This window comes from Mesoplodon mirus (genome assembly GCF_964341445.2).
Source record: "Mesoplodon mirus genome assembly, chromosome: 2".
Classification (NCBI taxonomy): domain Eukaryota; kingdom Metazoa; phylum Chordata; class Mammalia; order Artiodactyla; family Ziphiidae; genus Mesoplodon; species Mesoplodon mirus.
Window position 1 is genome coordinate 172,984,406 of NC_138977.1, and position 20,158 is coordinate 173,004,563.

The 20,158-nt window shown below is 39.2% G+C and overlaps 1 protein-coding gene across 4 annotated transcripts in view; it reads right to left on the bottom strand.

Annotated features, from left to right (window-relative positions):
- Positions 1-7,007: 7,007 nt before the first annotated feature.
- ADGRA3 (adhesion G protein-coupled receptor A3) overlaps positions 7,008-20,158 on the bottom strand; it is a 120,168-nt gene continuing 107,017 nt past the window's right edge. For all 4 annotated transcript variants that reach the window (XM_082611088.1, XM_082611089.1, XM_082611087.1 and 1 more), the window contains 3 exons: positions 11,756-11,901; positions 8,535-8,630; positions 7,008-8,393 (listed from right to left, as the gene is read on the bottom strand). In XM_082611088.1, the coding sequence (XP_082467214.1) occupies positions 7,151-8,393; positions 8,535-8,630; positions 11,756-11,901 (1,485 nt within the window). In that variant the 3' untranslated portion in view covers positions 7,008-7,150. The remainder of the gene's footprint in view (positions 8,394-8,534; positions 8,631-11,755; positions 11,902-20,158) is intronic.

The window sequence follows — 20,158 nt, forward strand, 5'->3', positions numbered from 1 at the left end:
ATACCTTGATCTTGGACTTCTAGCATCCAGAACTGTGAGAAAATTAAAGTCTGCTGTTTAAGCCACCCAATCAGTGATATTTTATTATGGTAGCCCTAGCAAACTAATACTACACTCTTGAAAAAGGAAAACAAAGTTGGAGTTCTCATATTTCCTGATCTCAAAACTTATTACAAAGCTACAGTAGTTAAAAGTGTGGTACTGACATAAAGAGAGACATATAGGTCAATAGAATAGAATAGAGAGCCCAGTAACAAGCCCTCAGAAACAGGGTCAAATGATTTTCAACAAGGGTGGCAAGACCATTCAATGGAGAAAGGACTGTCTCTTCAACAAATGATGCTGGGAAAACTGAAAATCCACAGGCAAAAGAATGAAGCTGGATCCTTACTTTAACATAAAATGTATCAAAGACCTAAATGTTAAGACTTAAAACTACAAAACTCTTAGAAGAAAACACAGAGGAAAAGCTTTATGACACTGGATTGGCAAAGATTTCTTGAATATGATACCAAAGCATAGGGAACAAAAGTAAATATAAACTGGACACCAAATTACAAACTTCTGTGTGTCAAAGGACACAATGAATAGAATTAAAAAGAAATCAATGAAATGGAAGAAAATATTTGCAAATCACATATCTGATAAGGAGTTAATATTCAGAATAGATAAAGCACCTACAATTCAACAACAAATAACTCAATTAAAAATGGACAAAGGATTTGAACAGACATTTCTCCAAAGAAGATACACAAATGGCCAACAAACATGTGAAAAGATGCTCGATATCACTTACCATTAGTGAAATGAAAATCAAAACCAAAATGAGATATCACCTTACACCCAATCAGGTAAGCTACTACCAAAATAAAAAAAGAAACAAACAAAACCCCAGAAAATAAGTCTTGGCAAGGATGTGGAGAAATTGGATCCTCTGTGCACTGTTGGTGAGAAAGTAGGACAGTGCTGCCCCTAGGAAAAGCAGTACAGTGGTTCCTCAAAAATTTTAAAGTAGAATTACCATATGATCCAGTAATTCCCTTCTGGACCTAAACCCAAAAGAACTGAAAATAGGGACTAGAAGAGATCTTTGTACACTCATTTTCATAGCAGCACTATTCACAAAAGACAAAAGGTAGAAACAACCCAAATGTCCACTGGCAAATGAATGGATAAAGAAAATGTGGAATATACATGCCACCTTAAAAAGGAAATAAATTCTGACATATGCTTACAACATGAATGAACCCTCAGGACATAATGCTAAATGAAATAAACCAGTCAGAAACAGACAAATACTGTATGATTCCACTTACATGAGGTGTCTAGAGTACTCAAATTTACGGAAACAAACTAGAATGATGATAGCCAGAGGCTGGGGGCGGGGAGTGGGGAGCTGTTGTTTAATGGGTATAGAGTTTCCATTTTGCAAGACCAAAAAGTTCTAGAGATTGATTGAAAAACAACTGTGTATATATTTAACCTTTAGGAAATGAACCTTCCAATATAATCATTTTTAAATGAGAATATGAAGGACATAGTTCAGCAGAATGGATACTGAATTTCTATTGAATTCTTTTCAAAATTGACCATCACATAATTTGCAAACTGACCTAAAACCTAGCATTTTTGTTTGGAACTCATAAAAGATCAGTGCTTAAAAGTAAGATTTTTAAAAAGGTAATGAAGGGCTCCCCTGGTGGCACAGTGGTTGAGAGTCCGCCTGCCAATGCGGGGACACAAGTTCATGCCCCGGTCTGGGAGGATCCCACATGCTGCGGAGCGGCTGGGCCCGTGAGCCGTGGCTGCTGATCCTGCGCGTCCGGAGCCTGTGCTCCACAACGGGAGAGGCCACAACGGTGAGAGGCCCGCGTACCGCAAAAAAAAAAAAAAAAAAAAAAAAAAAGGTAATGAAGACTAGGTGGGAATAAAGCTCACTGTTAAACATACCAGGAATTTATCCCTGTGACAATTTGATTAATTGCTCACTACGCCATCTCTTTTTCCTTCCTGGACACATACCTAGACTACATTTCATGGATTCTGTGTAGTTAGGTGTGGCCACAACTGTGTTTTGGCCAATGGATTGTGGGTAGAAAAAATATATGCCATCTCCAGGCCTGATCCATAAAATACCCCCATGTGCCATCCTCCATCTTCTGAGGAAGTACCAAGAGAAGGGCAGAAACCTGGGTGAGAACTGGGGAGAGGTGCCATGCTAGGAACATACATGCCAGACTATTACTTCAGCAAGAAACTTTTATTGCGTTAAGCCTCTAAAATATTGACTTTTAAAAAAAGTTTACCCAGACTCAACATGAAACTTAAAAAAATACTAAGCGGTAAAAATTTGTTAACCACGGCTGGCCACCAAATTGACGTTTTTACACAGTTTCATAAAGGAATGGACACTGATAACAAAAAATACCTGTTTAGAACTGGAGTTCATTACCTTCACATGGAGTATCTTCCTAGACACAATCTTCAACCTGAGTTGGTACACATGACTAGACCTGGCTTTGCAAGCAATCATAACTTGCATATATTTGCTCATCTGAACACTCAATTTTTCTGTACAAGTAAAACTTCGTCAATATTATATGCCAAGACAGAATGAACACAATGATCGCAAAATTGAAAATATGATTAGCTGAATTCTTTACATTGTTCGAACAACCCCAATCAGGAATGCATCTGAGAGCCCTCTGAAAATATTTTGGACTTTTTGAATATACTTAGAATACTCTGGTAAATAAAAGCCTTCATCAGATAGGCTCAAACTAGATGGCAGCAGCATACAATGGAATTTAACTTTTTCCTTCTATCATTTTATATACATGACACAGAAGGACAGTACATGTTTAAAACAGAACGAAGCAAAACTTTGTTAAACAAGTTCTAAGCTAATTCTAAGCATCCAACTCTATAAGCAAAGGTAGCGGTCCATTGCTGACTATATAAATGGGGGTTCCTTAATATTAATATTATGGTCCTGTAAGTTCACACTCAGTATCCACCTCTGAATCAATGACATCCATGGTGAAAAGATGCTGAAAAAAAGCTATGACCAAAGGCTGCCTGAGACTTCATTCCACACAGAGTTGGGTACACCAGGGAAGGTAGAAAGACAGGACTCATTAACCTACAATGATTAATACTCAACTTGTGTTTCTCAATTGATGCCTCCAGTATTCCAGTATTACCACTGGCTATGAGCCTCTAATGGCCAATATAAGACATGGTTCTAGACTGGAGACCCGTAGGGAAGAAAATTCAATTAATAGCAAAACTTAAAAAAAATCTTACTGATTGCTATTTCATCTTTGTCTAAAACCAAGCAACATACAGTCAAAGATTTTTATTACTGACAAATTTATAAAGTTACAAATTTCTCCTTGAAGAGTTTGCTTTATTTATACAAATAAATCTATTGGTTTTATTATTACTTATATTTCAGTGGGAAAAAAAGTGAGTTGATCCATATGACAGTATTAATATAAATTTAGGGAAAGTACAGCAAAATTGGCGTAAGTGATAAAATGACTTAAGTTCGGGAAATACCATAAGTAGTTATAAATAATCAAGTCATTTCTTAGCTAAGAGCACTGAAGTGAATATTAAAGTAATTGAATGATTCTGGGAATGTGAAAGGAAAAGCAAAATTAACATTTGTTTTAAATTTCGGATTGCTGTTGTATGCAACACTTAACTTGATGATTTAGTTTAATTCCTGCATTAAATGCATTCAGTTAATTTTTTTACTTCCTCATTTTTTATGGTCTCAACCAACTTCAGTTTGGGTATTTGAACTGAATGCCTGAAATACACAGGCCTAAATGTTTTAACATTGTTACTTCTCAATAATAAACACAATCTAAACCTTAGCATCTACACATAGATGTTTATATTATACCTATTTATATAAATAGTGAACATGGGTGTAGAGTTACATTAAGTTACACGTGCAAAACAGCCTGAGATTTAGAAATTAGTTGCCACCTATTTATAACCTGAAATATTAACATACTTTTACACATGTATATAAATCACAAAAAATACTCATACACAAACCTAATTTCTAATTGTTACCTACAAATAGATTAGTATATAACATCATTATATATGTATAAAGTGTGCATATTACACACATTATGTCGTATGTAACAGCTTGATTTAAAGAAAAACTTTCATGGAATAAATCATGTGTGTTTCCTTAAGTAGAATATAACCAATTACACCTCATTATGAAATTAAAACTCAAAATAGGGACTTCCCTGGTGGCACAGTGGTTAGGAGTCCGACTGCCAATGCAGGGAACAGGGGTTGGATACCTGGTCTGGGAAGATCCCACATGCTGCGGAGCAACTGGGCCCGTGCACCACAACTACTGAGCCCGTGCACCACAACTACTGAGCCTGCTCTCTGGAGGCCACGTACCACAACTACTGAGCCCGCGTGCCACAACTGCTGAAGCCTGTGCGCCTAGAGCCCGTGCTCCACAACGAGAGAAGCCACCGCAATGGGAGGCTGGCACACTCAACAAAGAGTGGCCCCTGATCTCCGCAACTGGAGAAAGCCCGCGTGCAGCAACAAAGACCCAACGCGGCCAAAAATAAATAAATAAATGAAATTGAAAACAAAACAAAACTCAAAATAACCAGGATGAGAATAAAGTTTAGTAAAATTATAGATAATAGACACTGTAAAGAGCACGGGTGCTTGCCTTCAGAGAAGCAATCAAAGCACAGTGGACGTGGCATCAGAGAACGTGGACCTGGTCCTGGATGTGGCATAACCTGCTGGTACTTCAGCAGGTAAGAAACTCTTTGAGACTCCGTTGCTGAAAATTTAAAATGAGGAAAATGAATGAGCCGATTTTTAAGAAAACTGAAACATGTCTTAAGTTTATGATTCTATGAAAAACAGAGCAATCTCAACTAGCAACAAGCCATAGATTATAAAAGACAAATATGGGAAGGATGCAATGTTTTATTCACTTCTTATTCACAAACATCAAATTTCAATTCAAATACTAAGAATATAACGCATCAAGTCATCACCCATCAACTATGCTTTGTGTATCAAAACACTCCGAATATTTTTAGTGGAATCTTCATTTTATTCCAAATATTTGATTTCTTTCCAGTCCCCAACTCTACCAGTCCCAGGCTTCTCTTCCTTCTGTTACCTACAAGAAGCTCTGTTTAAATTAATAAATGCTTACTGAAGGGTGAACATTTCCAAGAAGGGAAAGCCCTCACTTCCTGTGGAAGTAGGAAAAAGCAGAACAAAGTTCTTTTTCTGTTTGACCTACGGGTCAAAGAAACAGATTAAACGTTTGAGTAATGTACTGAAAAATAACAGAGCAAAATTTAAATAACAATAACAATTTTAAAAAAGAATTATTTACTCCATTCCTCATTAGTTTGTCTCGGTCATTTCTAAACATCATCCTGCACATATATATCAACTTACCTGGAGACCCTAGGCTAGGCGGTAGTTAAGTGTACGGGTGCCAGATCTATCTACTTAATTGCCTTGTTTCCTCCACCAAAAAGAATGCCTTTAAAACAACACCTAACAAAAGGCTTAAATAGAAGCACCAGTTTTATTATTGCGAAGCAAAATAATTTCTAATGCAGTAACCCAATGAAAAGTGAACACTTACACTATAATGCGTGATCGCCTGGTAACATCTCTGAGAATTACTCTAAGTAAGCAGTAAATTGCTCAGATTTTGAGGTTTATCAAGCTTGACTTCAGCATTTCTTGGATATATATTTTGAATCTGATCTGATTCAAACCTTGAGACTACTGCCAAAAACAGATCTAAGCTGTGCCAATCTTTTCAGGCGTTGACTTGCATATCGGAGAGAGGTGAATGCACAAAGGAGCCAGGGCAGACCCGATCTAACTTTCCCGGAAAGGACCCCAGTGAGCCTGGAGACAGGAGATAGATAAAGACTGCAGTGCATCATTGACCAACGATAACTTTTGCATCAGACCTGTTTTTGCCCTTAGCGTGGAATTTAAAAATTAGAACTTTAGCATGAACCTGAGGAACTTTATCTGTTTAAGAACAAAGTAACAGCCAACAGATAGGAGCCAATACTGAAGAATCCAGAATAAGTGAACGTGATCCTTGTATGACACCTCTTCATTTACGTTCATGTATGGGAAGGGGATGAAGAGGCAAACTTCCAGTTATAAAATAATTAAGTCATGGGGAGGCAACGTACAGCATAGGGAATAGAGTCAACAATATTTTAAGAACTTTGTATAATGACGGACGGTAACTAGACTTACCGTGGTGATTACTATCTTCGTAATGTATAAAAATATCAAATCACTATGTGGTACACTTGAAACTAATATAATAAGTCAATTATATTTCAGTTAAAAGAGAAATAACATGTGCTGGGGGAAAAAAAAGAATGAATAAGTAAACCCAAATATAAACCACTGAAAAGCCACAAAAATATCAAAAATAGTATTAATAAGATGGGCAAAAGTAATGCAATTTAGGAAAAGCTTTTTAGGCATCTCCATTTTCAAAAAAAATTCTGTGAGATTAAAAAAAAAACTTGTAGCATTTAAAAAACTGTATTTATAAAATACAACAATCCAAAAGCTCTTTGATTTATATGCCATCAGTGGAGCTAATCATGTAAAAATCTGATAACTAATACATGTATAGTTCTCATTAAACTATCCCAATGCACAAACTTCATTAAAATAGCACTAAATGCTCCTAAAATGTAAAAATATAAGATTGACACAATGACAAACACCTATTTATTGTATTACATACAAGCCTGAAATGTTAAGTAGATATTACAGATCCCAAGAAAATTACATTTCAGATTCCCAAAATGTCCTGCTGGTGCTTTGACAACTAAAGCAAGCACCAGAGGGTTTTTAGAGGTTTTTTTCTTTTTTTTTTTTAAGAGGGTTTTTTTTTTTTTCAAAATTCATAAAAAAGCAACACGTGGGGGATATAAAATACATAAAATACAAAACTTAGAAGTTTATTCAAAATTCTTTTGAATCCCTAAGGTGGCTGTAAACAGTCGGTTTTTACATGTTCATAGCTTAAAGGAATTTGAGTATCACAGTTTATATGGATTTCTGCCCAGGAAGCCCACCAATGCTACACAGTAGTTTCGTGTTTCCATAATCCAGTCCTCACATTGCCAGTGCTATCCATACCCAGCAAGGGTCCATCCTGCCCAGTGCTTTTGACTGGTCCGTTCTGAATGGCCAAGTTGAGGCCATAAGACTTCTGCTGACTTTCAAGTTCAACTACAGTTGGCTTCCTTGATGCATCTTTTTTACTACTAGTTGAAACAGGCTTTTCAAAATTCCTGCTACTTTTGGGAAGTGTGCTGCAAGCATCACTGCTATCTTGTTGAGGCGGGTTGTACTGTCTCTCTCTGTAGGCTAAGTAAGCCCTTCGACTCCGAGAGTGTCCTTCATTACTGCCCGGCCGGCTTTTCGACAGGCCATTCTGCACGCTGCCTTCCACGCTCGTGGGGACGTCATAGGCATATTCTCTTAGGACTGTGAGTCTGCTGGCCCGGTGCCCTTTACTTCTGTTTTTATGATGGCGGCTTGGGTGTACGTTTGTTCGAAATGGAACTTCTAAAGGCGCCACATGCATTTTAATATCATTGTCCATCGAGTGCTCTGTCAGACTATTGTCAAGCTGAGGTGTGGCGTTCAAAGGTAGAGAGTTGGTATGGCACTGAGCTGCAGCAGCCTGCAAGTTTGTTAATTTGCAGCCCTGGGAGGAGTTTTTGAAGCTCGATGCACTCTTGTTTGTGCATGAAGATTCTGTGCTGCTGTTGGTGCACTTGGGGGCCTCCCCGCTCGGCCCACTGGAGCTGGGGGGCTGCACATTGACCTGGACCGAGTACGCGCTCCGGCCCGGGCAGCAAGTCATGATCCACGCGAGCCGGACGTCCTCCCTGTTGACACAATGGTGAACCACGATGAATGCGCTGAGGCTCAAACACGTGGCTCCAAAAAAGAAGCTAAAAACCAAGTCTAAAGGGTAATACAAAGAAACAGCCAAGGCCCCAAACATCCACAAAGCGACATATAAGAGCAAGGTAAGGCTGGCTCCCAAAAGTTGAGCATGGAAAGTATGCTCATTTTCCAGGGCTGATGTCGAAATGAGGGAGAGAGACAGGGAATCCTGATGATTTACTTCGCCATTTTCATTGGCTGCCAGCCTCTGCTGCTCCTCACTGGGTTCCTTCAGCTCGTATTTGCGCTCAGGGTGTCTTTTCAACTGAATAAATATGCTTAGAAAGTACATACAGTTTACAAAAGTGATGAAGCTGGCAGGCCCGTAGAAGGCTCCCAAGGAGGGTTCCCATGCCATCCAGCAGCTAGGAAAGAAAATGGTGAACCAGCTCAGATGCTACATAGGTCAACAAACCGTTTAAGAAACTGCAGTAAACTTTAGTGCTTAGGAAACAGTTAGAAGAGAAGCAATCGACTCAGGTAGGCAGAGAACACTAAATACTCACTAGGGCGCATTTGGCCGACTACCGTAATTCTTGATGTTTGCTGCCGCTGTTATGCCACAAACGATAACGGGTATACCGCCACCGATCAGGTAAAACCTAGAAAGGGCAGTGATGGAAATAACAGCACATCAATCCAATTTATTAAGGTGGATACATCACAGTATCTCAGTACTGCACAAGTTATTCCTTAAAGATTCATTACTATTCCAATAATGCATTGAAGGTTAACATTTAAAGCCTGCCTTGTTAACTTTTTTAAAGTTTTTATTTATTTTGGATTTCTTTTTTTAAAAAAAGCGTAAGGTTTCTGAGTTAAGGAAAGCTGATCAGCTTCTGCCACCCTGTGGACAGGCAAAGTAACAGTAAGCTACTACAGGTAGGGATTCAGTTTATACTTCTTTCTTTTGGGGGAATGGGGCTTCTTTTAGATTCAGCTGATGAAGCAGAAAGTTAGTCCACTACATAATGGACTTTAAGATCTTACTGCACCACAGGTCAGACTAAATATGTAATGACGTTATTTATTTATTAATGTCCAGCTAAACCTGCATATTCCAGGATGTTCTACTGTTGTGTATGCTTATCTTCAGTCAGCTGAGATTGGGACAAGGAAGATACCTGGATCCCAGCAACGTCCTGCAGCACTCAGGCCCTTCCTGACCCCTTTCCCACAGACTAGCTGGTGCAGGAAGAAATGAGGGAGACAGAGTGGCTGGTCCTATGAAGAACAACTTTTTGCAGGGAGGTACAGCTTCTTTGAGTTCTCTGAAAAGAGAACAGGGAAAGTCCTGCCCCGGCTAGCTACCCCTGGGTATAGCCAATCTTAATTCTGCATTTGCCAGGTCCAAAGACACAGTCCAAATGCTAATTGGCTGGATAAAGGCAATATTCGTAACACATTTCCCATACATTTTTTCTTAGTCATGCTCACAGGTACTAAAACCCTTCAATATGATATCATTGCTGAAAAAGACAGCTAATTACCCTATAAAACTATAACCCTGTCTTCTATTTCACAGATTAGAGGCAGGCTAACGTCCGTGACCCTGCCCTTCTTCCTGCTATACTAATTCATAGCTGCTTCTTACCTGAAAAGAAGGCATCAGTTCACCCAAATTTATCTTGGGCTCCACATTCCTCTCTGCCACTCCTTCCCCACCCCTGACTCTGGCACTGCCTGTTATCAAATAACCCTTATTTTGCAGCTTTAAATCTTCTTCTCCACCGCATATATCTTCCAGCCTATAAGTCTACTCACGTTTTCCCTATCTTCTAAAACTTTCCTTCAACCACCACCTTCTCTCTTGCTCCCTTTGGTGACAAACCCCTGGAAACAATAGCACCATCAAGTGCCTCACCTTTGTCACCTTATTGTGAGATGAGGCCGCTTCCACCTACCATGCTACTGAAACCGCCCTCTCTGGGGCCAGCAGACTCAAGGCAAGCCCCACATCCACCCTCCAGGTAGCCGCGATGCTGGGGTTTCTTTTAAACTCAGGGACATGGGGGAAGGAGAGCATCCTAAAGGGTGAGCCTGCAGCGTCTAAAGCAAAGGGGGTACCTGCAGGTCACTGGGGACTGCACAGGCTTTGCAGCCCAAGCTGCCTTTTTGTTTTTCATCACCTAACAGAAAGGAAACCTAACAGAAAGTTGCATGAGCATAGGTAGGATTCCTATCTCTTAGCTAAACGCCATCCCTCAGTTCCTTTAATACCAACGACAGGGGTGTCAAATCACATCCTGCGATCTGACCGTGGCCCAGCACTCCTGCTGCCCTTTCCCACCCATGGAACCACTCTCCCCCGAATCTTCAATGTTCTCCTTCAATTCTTCCCTTTATCTGCTATGGCCCATTGATACGGCCCAGGGATCATTCTTAACTAACTTTTCTCTAGGAGAGGTTGCTCGTTATCACTGCTTCAATGAATACACGTGAAAACATCTCCTGTCCTGTCCAGAGTACACGTAGCTCGATTTCTCTGCTGAGCACCAGACTCCCAAACTGTAAACTTTCCATGACAGAGTGCTGGTGAGCCCACCTCCCCTGTGCTTACCCTCCTGGAGTCCCCACATCTGCTTTTCCCCTATGATTTTCTCAGTTGATGGATGCACCATCTGCAGAGGGACCTTAGCGAACTGGAGTAAACACTCTGCAGCCACCTTCGAATCCTGGCACACACCCTCAAATCCAGCTGGCCATCAATCCTGGAGAAACTGCCTCAAGTGTCTGAACACGTATCCTCTCTAATCTCCATGCCACTGTTCTAGCTGCAGTCCTCACGGGGACCCCCGAATGACCTCAGTGGAATTATTTATATATGTCCCCTACCCTCCAGCATTCCAATGTATAGCCCACATTTTAACCTGCGCCCCCCGCCCAAGGCCTGAAACTCAGTTTTCACTCTGAATCCTACTACTGTACACTGTACACCCTAGGTTCCTGCCACAGCCAAACTGCACTTCTCACATTTGCTCAGCTCGCCACGGGATCCTGTGTCTGGAGTGCAACCTCCATCCTCTGTGCTGGTGGTCAAGCAACTCCTAATAGCCTACCATCCCCCGCAGAATTAATGGCTCCTTTGTTGACACTTTCAAATAACACATCTCCACTCCAGCTCTTACACAGCTGCAGTGGGTTCTTCTTTCAGACTGTCTCCTCAGACTGTAAACCCCTCAAGGGCAGGAGGTTTTCCTTCAGTCCCTGGCCCAGAGCAAGGTACACATCCAGCATTAAACACACTCAGAGACACTGATCGACTGACTTCTACTCATCCAGCACAAGAATCCACTGACAACTGATTCAGATTATAATGGTAGGAACAGCATGACCCCAAAACTGTTTTGTCTTTTGTAGAGAATAACCACATGGATATGTACTTGACTAGGTTAAAATCTATCACATGACCTCAAGGAAATAAAAACAGCTAATATTTTCACAGAGCTTACTCTGTGGCCAGTACCGTCTTAAGTGCTTTACAAAGTAAGTCACTTATTCCTCACAACAACTCCGTGAAGGAGAATCATTCCCACTTTGTATGAGATAGAAAGGCATACAGAGGATACATAACTTCACAAAGCACTCCCAGTTGCAAGGCTGCTTACAAGTCCATTTTTTTTACTTTCCAAAATTCACTGAGCAATTTTTTGTTATGACCATGCTTCATTAAATTTAAGATGTAATGGACCTTTAACATAAAACAGTACACAAAGATATTAGATACCTGAGCATTGGTCTTGGTGGAGGTGGCAGCTCATCAGGATCCTGGCATCTTTTAGCTTTTCTAGTGACTTGTTTGTAGATATTTCGAGCTGTCACTCCCACCCAGAGGACTGTAGCAAGGGTGGAATAATGAAGAATTATTCCAACCTAGAAAGAAGATTGAAGAATACATGAACTAAAACAAACAAAATTCCCTGTTATAATTATAAAGTATAGTAGCTGCCAGTAAGCTTTATCAAAAAGATTGGTAAGTTACTTCTGAAAATCTGACTAAAAAACAGTATGAAGGTGTATTCTAATGATCAATTCCTTCGCCTGCTGATGAAACAAAGAAAGCACTCTAGGGCCTCCCTGGTGGCGCAGTGGTTGAGAGTCCGCCTGCCAATGCAGGGGATACGGGTTCGTGCCCTGGTCTGGGAGGATCCCATATGCCGCGGAGCGGCTGGGCCCGTGAGCCATGGCCGCTGGGCCTGCGCATCCGGAGCCTGTGCTCCGCAACGGGAGAGGCCACAACAGTGAGAGGCCCGCATACCACGAAAAAAAAAAAAAAAAAAAAAAAGAAAGCACTCTAACAGACGTATAATAGAGGATCAAATCAACAGCTGGACCTAGGAGGCCCACAGACTACAACTTATACCCAAGATGATTCTAAATATATCACGGAATTCGCTCTTGGACAACAATAAGCCAAAGGCATGTTACTCGTAGATGCTATGTTATAAATTAGAGTTGAGTTCCTAAAGCCCATTTTAAGGAGGAATATAGAAGTCAAGGGTAACTAGAGGGTGAAAGTCACAGCACACAGAGTCAGAGACCTGAGTAGTTCTAATTCAGAGCTTTTATATATCAAAATGGTAAGCGAGCAATATAACAGATTGATTATTTTAAGTGAGTGAACTCTGAAATCAACAAGTTTGCCTGGTTTTAAAACAAGAATCCACCCCTTGTGACACCTTAGCAAGCTTGCATAACATCTCAAGCATTGTTTTCCTCATTTGCAAACTGAGAATAATATAAAACTACCATGAGGCTTTGAAAAAGACAGTCTATATAAAGCATTTAGCACATCGCCTGGTCCCTGATAAGCAATTAAAAATACGGCAATATTTTTATTATTACTTATTAGGAGTATGGTTTTAAGAAAATAATGTCAACCTTTCCGAAATTAATGTTCCTCATTTTTTTTTTTTTTTTTTTTTTTTTTTTTTTGCGGTACGCGGGCCTCTCACTGTTGTGGCCTCTCCCGTTGCGGAGCACAGGCTACAGATGTGCAGGCTCAGTGGCCATGGCTCATGGGCCCAGCCGCTCCACGGCATGTGGGATCCACCCGGACCAGGGCACAAACCCGTGTCCCCTGCATCAGCAGGCGGACTCTCAACCACTGCACCACCAGGGAGGCCCAATGTTCCTCATTTGAACAGTGGAAGGATTATCAATAACCATCTCTAGGGGTTTTTGTAGGGATTGAATGGGCACAAGACCTGAGACATAACAAGTGCTTGATAAATGATGGATAACTGAAATATACGTAAATGATGACACCAAGTTTCTTCCCAGAGGGGTGATGGGGGGCATGTTTATCATGTAACCTGTGTTTGAAGCAACACCAGTTAAAGATAAAATTCTACATAAAGATATGTATGGGGCTAAGAGAGGTTTAAAATCTGTTTTAAGAAAAATAAATACATGAGTCATTGGAGCAGAAAGGACATAGTTCAGCTTTCTTATCTAACTACTTACTATCTTTTTGATTCTTTCTTCTTATACAATGATTACAGGTAAAATCCTATTAATGAAAAGCTCCAAGGGGAAAAAGAAAATTGTGTTTAAAGGATGGCTCTCCATTTTCAAGAAAATCAAGTTGATTTACATTATCAAACCTAGGTCAGTAACAGAAGCATTTAGACTGCTGCCTAAGGCTCATTTTAATGAGAACCAATCTGCAGTTAAACGTGGTGACATAAAAGCTCAGGTATTATTTTGCAGGGCAAAATACTAGGGTGGTCACTGTCCAGGGCAGCCACTGTCCTCTTAATGACTGGAAGGGCTAGGAGGGTGGATCCAGCCTGGCCAAACCAGAGCGGTCAGAGTACCTTCTTATTAAGAAGAAAAGTGGCTCCTTGGTTCTCGTTAGTTTTACTGACTGCACTATTAAAGCAAAATTTACAGGTATCAGTGGAACAAATAGCATAAAATAACCCTTTGAGCTATCTGGAGTCACACGAAATATTGTAAATAACTTGGATTTGGTGCATAGAAACCAAACATTCAAAACAAATCACTGATATTGACTCAAAATGGTATACTCTACTGTTGCTAGTTTTCTCTGACACAGAGGTCAAAAGAATGAGACTGGGCTGTAAATAAGTTTAAAAACAGAAGTTAAAAATACTTTCAACATAGGAGGTGCAAGATGGAGAATTTTCTTGTTTTAGATCTAAGAGGTAAAACTCAACCTTTAGATTTTGAAGTGTTTCTTATGGCATTTCAAAATACGCAGAGAAGTTTTCACACCTGAAAGATACTGAAGTCTTCTAGTTAAACAATTATTACCAATAGTGGAATTTCAGGAGTCTGATGTCACCTGCTAACAGTCACATAAGCAAATCACCAAATATTCCACAAGAACCAGAATAAAGTGGTAGGCACTGAGAACTAGCAGCGAGGGTATTCCTATCTTTTGAAAGGAGGGAGGTGCTTCCTATTTTATTCTCCATCAGACACTTGGGCTATACTTGAAATATAACCTCACTGTCACAATTTCTTCCAAATATACAAGAAATACATGTGGGAAATTTGTAAGCAGTTTGGAAATAAATAATCTAATTCATTAGGGCATGTAAACAATTCATTAAATGCAACAGATTAGAACTTAAGAAAGTCACCTTACCTCAGGGACATCAACATCCAAAGTTGCAAAATGGATACAAAATACTTATCCTAAAGAGTCGCACTTTATATACACGTTACCTAACTATAAACTGCTCACATACCAGAGACCTGACATTGTAACAATTGGATTTTTAACCACCAATAAAACTACAATAGTACAGCATGCACAGCAAGTGTGCAAAAAATGATCTTTAATACTCAGTCAGATATGAATATATATAAAAATTAAGAGCTTCCACTTTTGAATGCCTGCTATGTATCCCAAAATGTATACGACAATTTTGTACATGCTTCTATTTTATCCTCTTAGCGTCTCCATTCATTTAGTGTTACAGACGAGACTGAGGCTGAAAGAAGTTAAATCATCCACCAGAGGTCACATGGTCAGTGGCAGGGCTGCAACTCATAGTAGACCCCTCTGCTCTGCGGGTCCTCTCTAAATAGGCAAGCACAGTTATTGGGGTGGGGTGGGGGACAGGACACACAGAGTCAAAGAGACGGTCATTTGAATCAGGCCTCTGCCACCCAAAGGCCCTAGTGACTTGGGGCAAGTTCTTTCAATTCTCTAAGACTCAATTTCTGTACTAATAAAATCTGTGAGTAAGAAATACTTCCTAGGGTTAATATGAAATTTAAGATGACAAACTTGCAGTAGTTGGCAAGTAGAAAGCTCTAAATATCCACGGGTTGAGTCTTTCCCAGTGCATCTCACATGCCACTGCAGTGGTCCTCTGGATAAAAGACATCAGAGAACACCTGAGAAGGTCAGCTGGCACCATATTTAATAGATTAAATCATGAAGTTGTAGAGCATCAGGGTAACTTAAATAAGATCCAGCCAAATCCTTTCACTGCACAGCTAAGGAAACCAAGGACCGGAAAATTAACGCTCAAGCAGTTATTTGGCAGCACAGCATGACCCAGAACCCAGATCCTTTCCCATCTTGAGTCAACAGCCCCTTCTACTCTATCACTCAGCTTCTCCGTTCTCCTTTGGCTCCTCTTGCAAAAAGAGAGTTCAAGGCTATAGAATGTGCCCACGGCACCACCCAGAACGGATGACAAAAGAACCAGAGTGGGAAGTACCTGGCTGGTGGGGCATTTAATAACCTCAACCAATCACTTCGGCGAGGAACCTGTATTAGAACCTGTCCACACTGTTCATAAAATATGTGAGCTCTAAAAGGGAGAAAAGCCAAATCTACACTGATCATGTGCACGTACAAAAACTGCCTGTGAAAGGTGGACACTTTAGGGTTCAGTTTTAGAGATGGAAGAAGAGCCCAAGAAACATGAAGCCCCTACTAAGGTTAAGTAACTAGTCATACGGGCTGTTCTGGCAGACACAGCTGGCTACAAACTGAATTAAGTATTAGAATAACAAAGTGAAGCAAGTCATGTCTGGGTAAGAAATAACAAGAATGATGTTATGTCTTTCATAGAGGAAGGAAAGAAGATCGTTAAAAAGAAAAAAAGAACAGAAGAAAACAACATATAAAACCTGTCCATTCCCCACCCTAGCTTTTCTGGCTAAATCCTTAACTAACAGACATTTGTTATTGAGACTCTAATAACTTAGTGTAATTCCTGTCCTTTTCATTCTAGAAATGGTATAAAATACCATTCAGGATGATTAAAGGCAGTCATCTTTCCTATGGCCTCTTTCTGTTCTTTTCCTTAGTGAAATAAATTTGTCTATTCAAAGAAATCAATGAATATTTTTTAGATAGAATTGAGACTATTACTACCATTGTGTGCTGAATACACTCCTAATTGTTCACGCTCAAAACAGCTCCAGGTGGAATGATTTCTACTATTAGCAAACAGAGGCCTTTTTTGTTCATTTATCCAATATCTGCTGAGCACCTACTATGCGTCAGGTCTTACACTGATTCTTGGATAAACACTGGTGAATCAAATCAATATAATATAATTCCTGCTCCTGTAGAGCTCTGAGTCCAGAGACAACATAGGTAAACGACAGTCAATCACAAGGTTTTGTAGGCACCATGGAATTTTAATAAGCACCAGAGGATAATGAGGGGAGGCGGGTGGAGGGACTGCATCTCTGAAACAGTGACAGTAAACTGAGACCTACAAAGTAAGTGGGAGTGGGCCAGGTAAAGGAGGGGAGAAAGACCGAGAAAAGAGAAGCACTGTTCTTTGTACATGTATTAAGTTGATCCGAGATCCGTTACCTAACTTCTCATAGGCTCCCTAACAAATTTGTTTTCAGATGTATAGTAATGGCCTGAAACAGGGAAATATTCTGCACTGCTAAGAGGAAATTATATCAATAACAATAGTAGTAATAGCTAGCGTCTAACTGAGCATTTACTGTATGCCAGGCACTCCTGAGTCACTGAATCCTCTCAATTCTTATGTGTGCGCGCACACACACACTTTCAATTGGATCTCATGAATACAATACTGGATTAATCATCAGCCTTAGGTTAATGACCATCCTAATGATTGGGCCAAGCACAAAAGCCCAGCCTGCCTTTATTTAGTTATTTAATTAGCTATTGCTAATAACAGGTGTCCAAGAATCTTTCAATAATACAAAAAGTAAGATCTTGACAAAAACCTGTATCAAACCATATGGTCCCGTTCACCCAAGGTAATCATCACCCTGTATCCTGTGTTTATCATCCCTTTGCTTTCCTTTTTTATACAGTTTTGTTGCACTTATATATTTTCATTAAACGTGTGCTGTTTCATTTTAGTTACCTTTGTTAAAAAAAAAGATATCAGGGTGAATGTCACTTATGGGACTTAATTTTTCACTTATATTCCTGAGATTGACTCACATTGCTATGCCTTGTTGTAATTCATTAACTTTGACTCTTGTGTAATATCACCGTTTATTCATTCACCCTCTCAGTGATCGGCACTAGGGTTGCTTCCAGGTTTCTGCTACTGTGTAGAGTGCTGCTATGAATATTCACAGGCACACGCCTGTTCCACGTGTGTCAGCTCACTCTGAGCCCAGGAGTGGGACTGTGGGTCCCCGGTGTGTGAATGCTTACCTTTAGAAGGCAAAGCCTCCCGGAGTCATCCGCTTACATTCCCACCATGTATAAATAAAACATGTGGATCCACATGTTCTTCAATACTTGACACTGTCAGGCTTAATTTTTCTGACAGAAAATACATAGTATGGTAGCTATCTGAATTTGCATCTCCATGACCACCAATGCCATGGAACATCTCTTCAGGCGTACCCTGGCCCTGTGTTTACTCTGCTGTCTGTCACTCTCGCCATTTTTCCTACGGGGCTGTGTGTGGCATTCTCACTGATTACAGTTTTTAACATATATATATTTTTTATTCTAATACTCTGTCAGTGGTTATGTATTGGGAATAGCTTCTTCTAATTTGAAACTTGTCTTTTCACTTTCCTTAGGAATCTTAATTTTTCAAAAAGATCTTATTTTAAATTTAGTTCAATGTATGTCCTTTCTAGTCATATTTAAGAAATCCCTCCTTATCCCAAGGATTATGCTATTTTCTAATATAAATGTTCACTCTTTGGTTTGGACTTACATAAGTTTTTAATCTACCCAAAGATGACTTTTTAAAAATGGCTTGAAGTATAGATCCATTTTAATCTTTTTCCAAATGGATTTCCCCAGCTCCCTTAACAGTACAGTGGTCTGTCTTTACCCAACTGATGAGGCAAGTAACCTCTGTCTTATACCAAAGCTCTGCGTGGGTCCGCTTCCAAGCTTGCTCTCCTGTGTTGGCCAATTTATCCACCCCTACACCAAACGCTACAGTTTTAACTACAACAGCCTCAAAAGTTTGGATCATTAGAAGTCTTCCTACTCTTTCAGAAGTGTCCTAGCTATCTTTGGTTCTTCTTTACTTTCATATAAATTCAAAGACCATTTTATTGAGTTTCATGAAAAATTCTCTTATCTATAGGTTAATTTAGGAGGAACTGCCACCTTTCTGCTTTTAACTCTTCCTATTCTTGGACCTAGTGTATCTTTCCATTTATTTAGGTCTTCTTTAATATATAATAAATTTTTACCTGCAAATCTTGAACATTTTTAATTATTTCTAAGTACTTGATATTTTTTGATACTATATAAATGATACCTTCTCATTGTTTTCCCATAGTTGCATTTCTGCATACTAGCAGCAAACTTTTGTATATTAAACTACACTTTAAAAAAACTACATTCACTTTTGCTAAACTTTCCTATTTTTTTCAAATAATTTACCTGGAAATTACTTTAACTTTTTAAATATAAATAATCACATCATCTGACAACAACTCGATTATTATTACCAATTTACAGGTGAGAAAACTGAGACACAAAAACGTTACATATTGAAATCGGGATCTAGAAAAGATAATTGTATTCCTATGTTCACTGCAGTGTTACTCACAACATCCAAGAGTTGGAAACAATCTAAATGTCTATCGATAGATAAAGAAAATGTGATGTATACATACAACGGAATATTTACTCAGCCATAAAGAAGAAGGAAATCCTGTCACATACTACAACATGGATGAACCTTGAGGACATTATGCTAAATGAAATAAGGCAGTCACAGAAGGAAAAATACTGCATCATTCCACTTATATGAGGTATTTACATAGTCAAGCTCACAGAGACAGGAAGTAGAACGGTGGCTGCCAGGAGCTGAAGGGAGAGGGAAATTGAAGGTTGCTGATCCGTGGGTATAAATTCAGTCATGCAAGATGAAAAAGTTCTAAAGATCTGCTGTACAGCATTGTCCTTAGAGTTAGTAACTGTACTACACACTTAAAAATTTGTCAAGAGGGTAGATCTCATTATGTGCTTTTCTGCAATTAAAAAAAGTTAAATAAATTGCCCATAGAAACTGGAAACAGTAGAGCTGAGATCCAAATCTACGTAGTCTGAACTCCATACTCTGTGACACTGCTTGCTATCATGTACATAGAAAACAGTATGCAAATAAATAAAATTTTACATATTTCCTATTCACATATTAAATAGTTCTGATTTTTTATACTTACACTGCAAAAATACTGTTTACTAAGGCTACATATGTAACAATTTATTTGAAATAAGAGTTGACTATATTTTTAAATTCTTTATATGTACCACATGTAAAAAGTTTCTTATTTTTACATCTTACAGTTAAAAGTTTTTCTAATTCCTACTATTTTCATAAACAGATAAAATAATCTTTAAAATCCTACTGTAGGAAAATGTCACTTCTCTTTCAATCATAGTCAGGATTTTATAAATTTTTTAAATTAAATGTTTGGCATTATGACAGGCATGACAAGTAGCACAAAATTCCCCCAGATAAAAAGACAAGCCCCATAAGTCATATATTCAGTTGTGAAACGATAATTCAGAATTTGAAGTATACTGGTAAACTGTTTAAGTGGCATACAGCTTGACTTTAATTAGCTAAAGAAAAAAGCTTTAAAGAAACAATTTTCCTTTTATAGTTAATGAAACATGAAATTTCTAATAGCAATTTTTTTTCATTTCAGTTTTTTA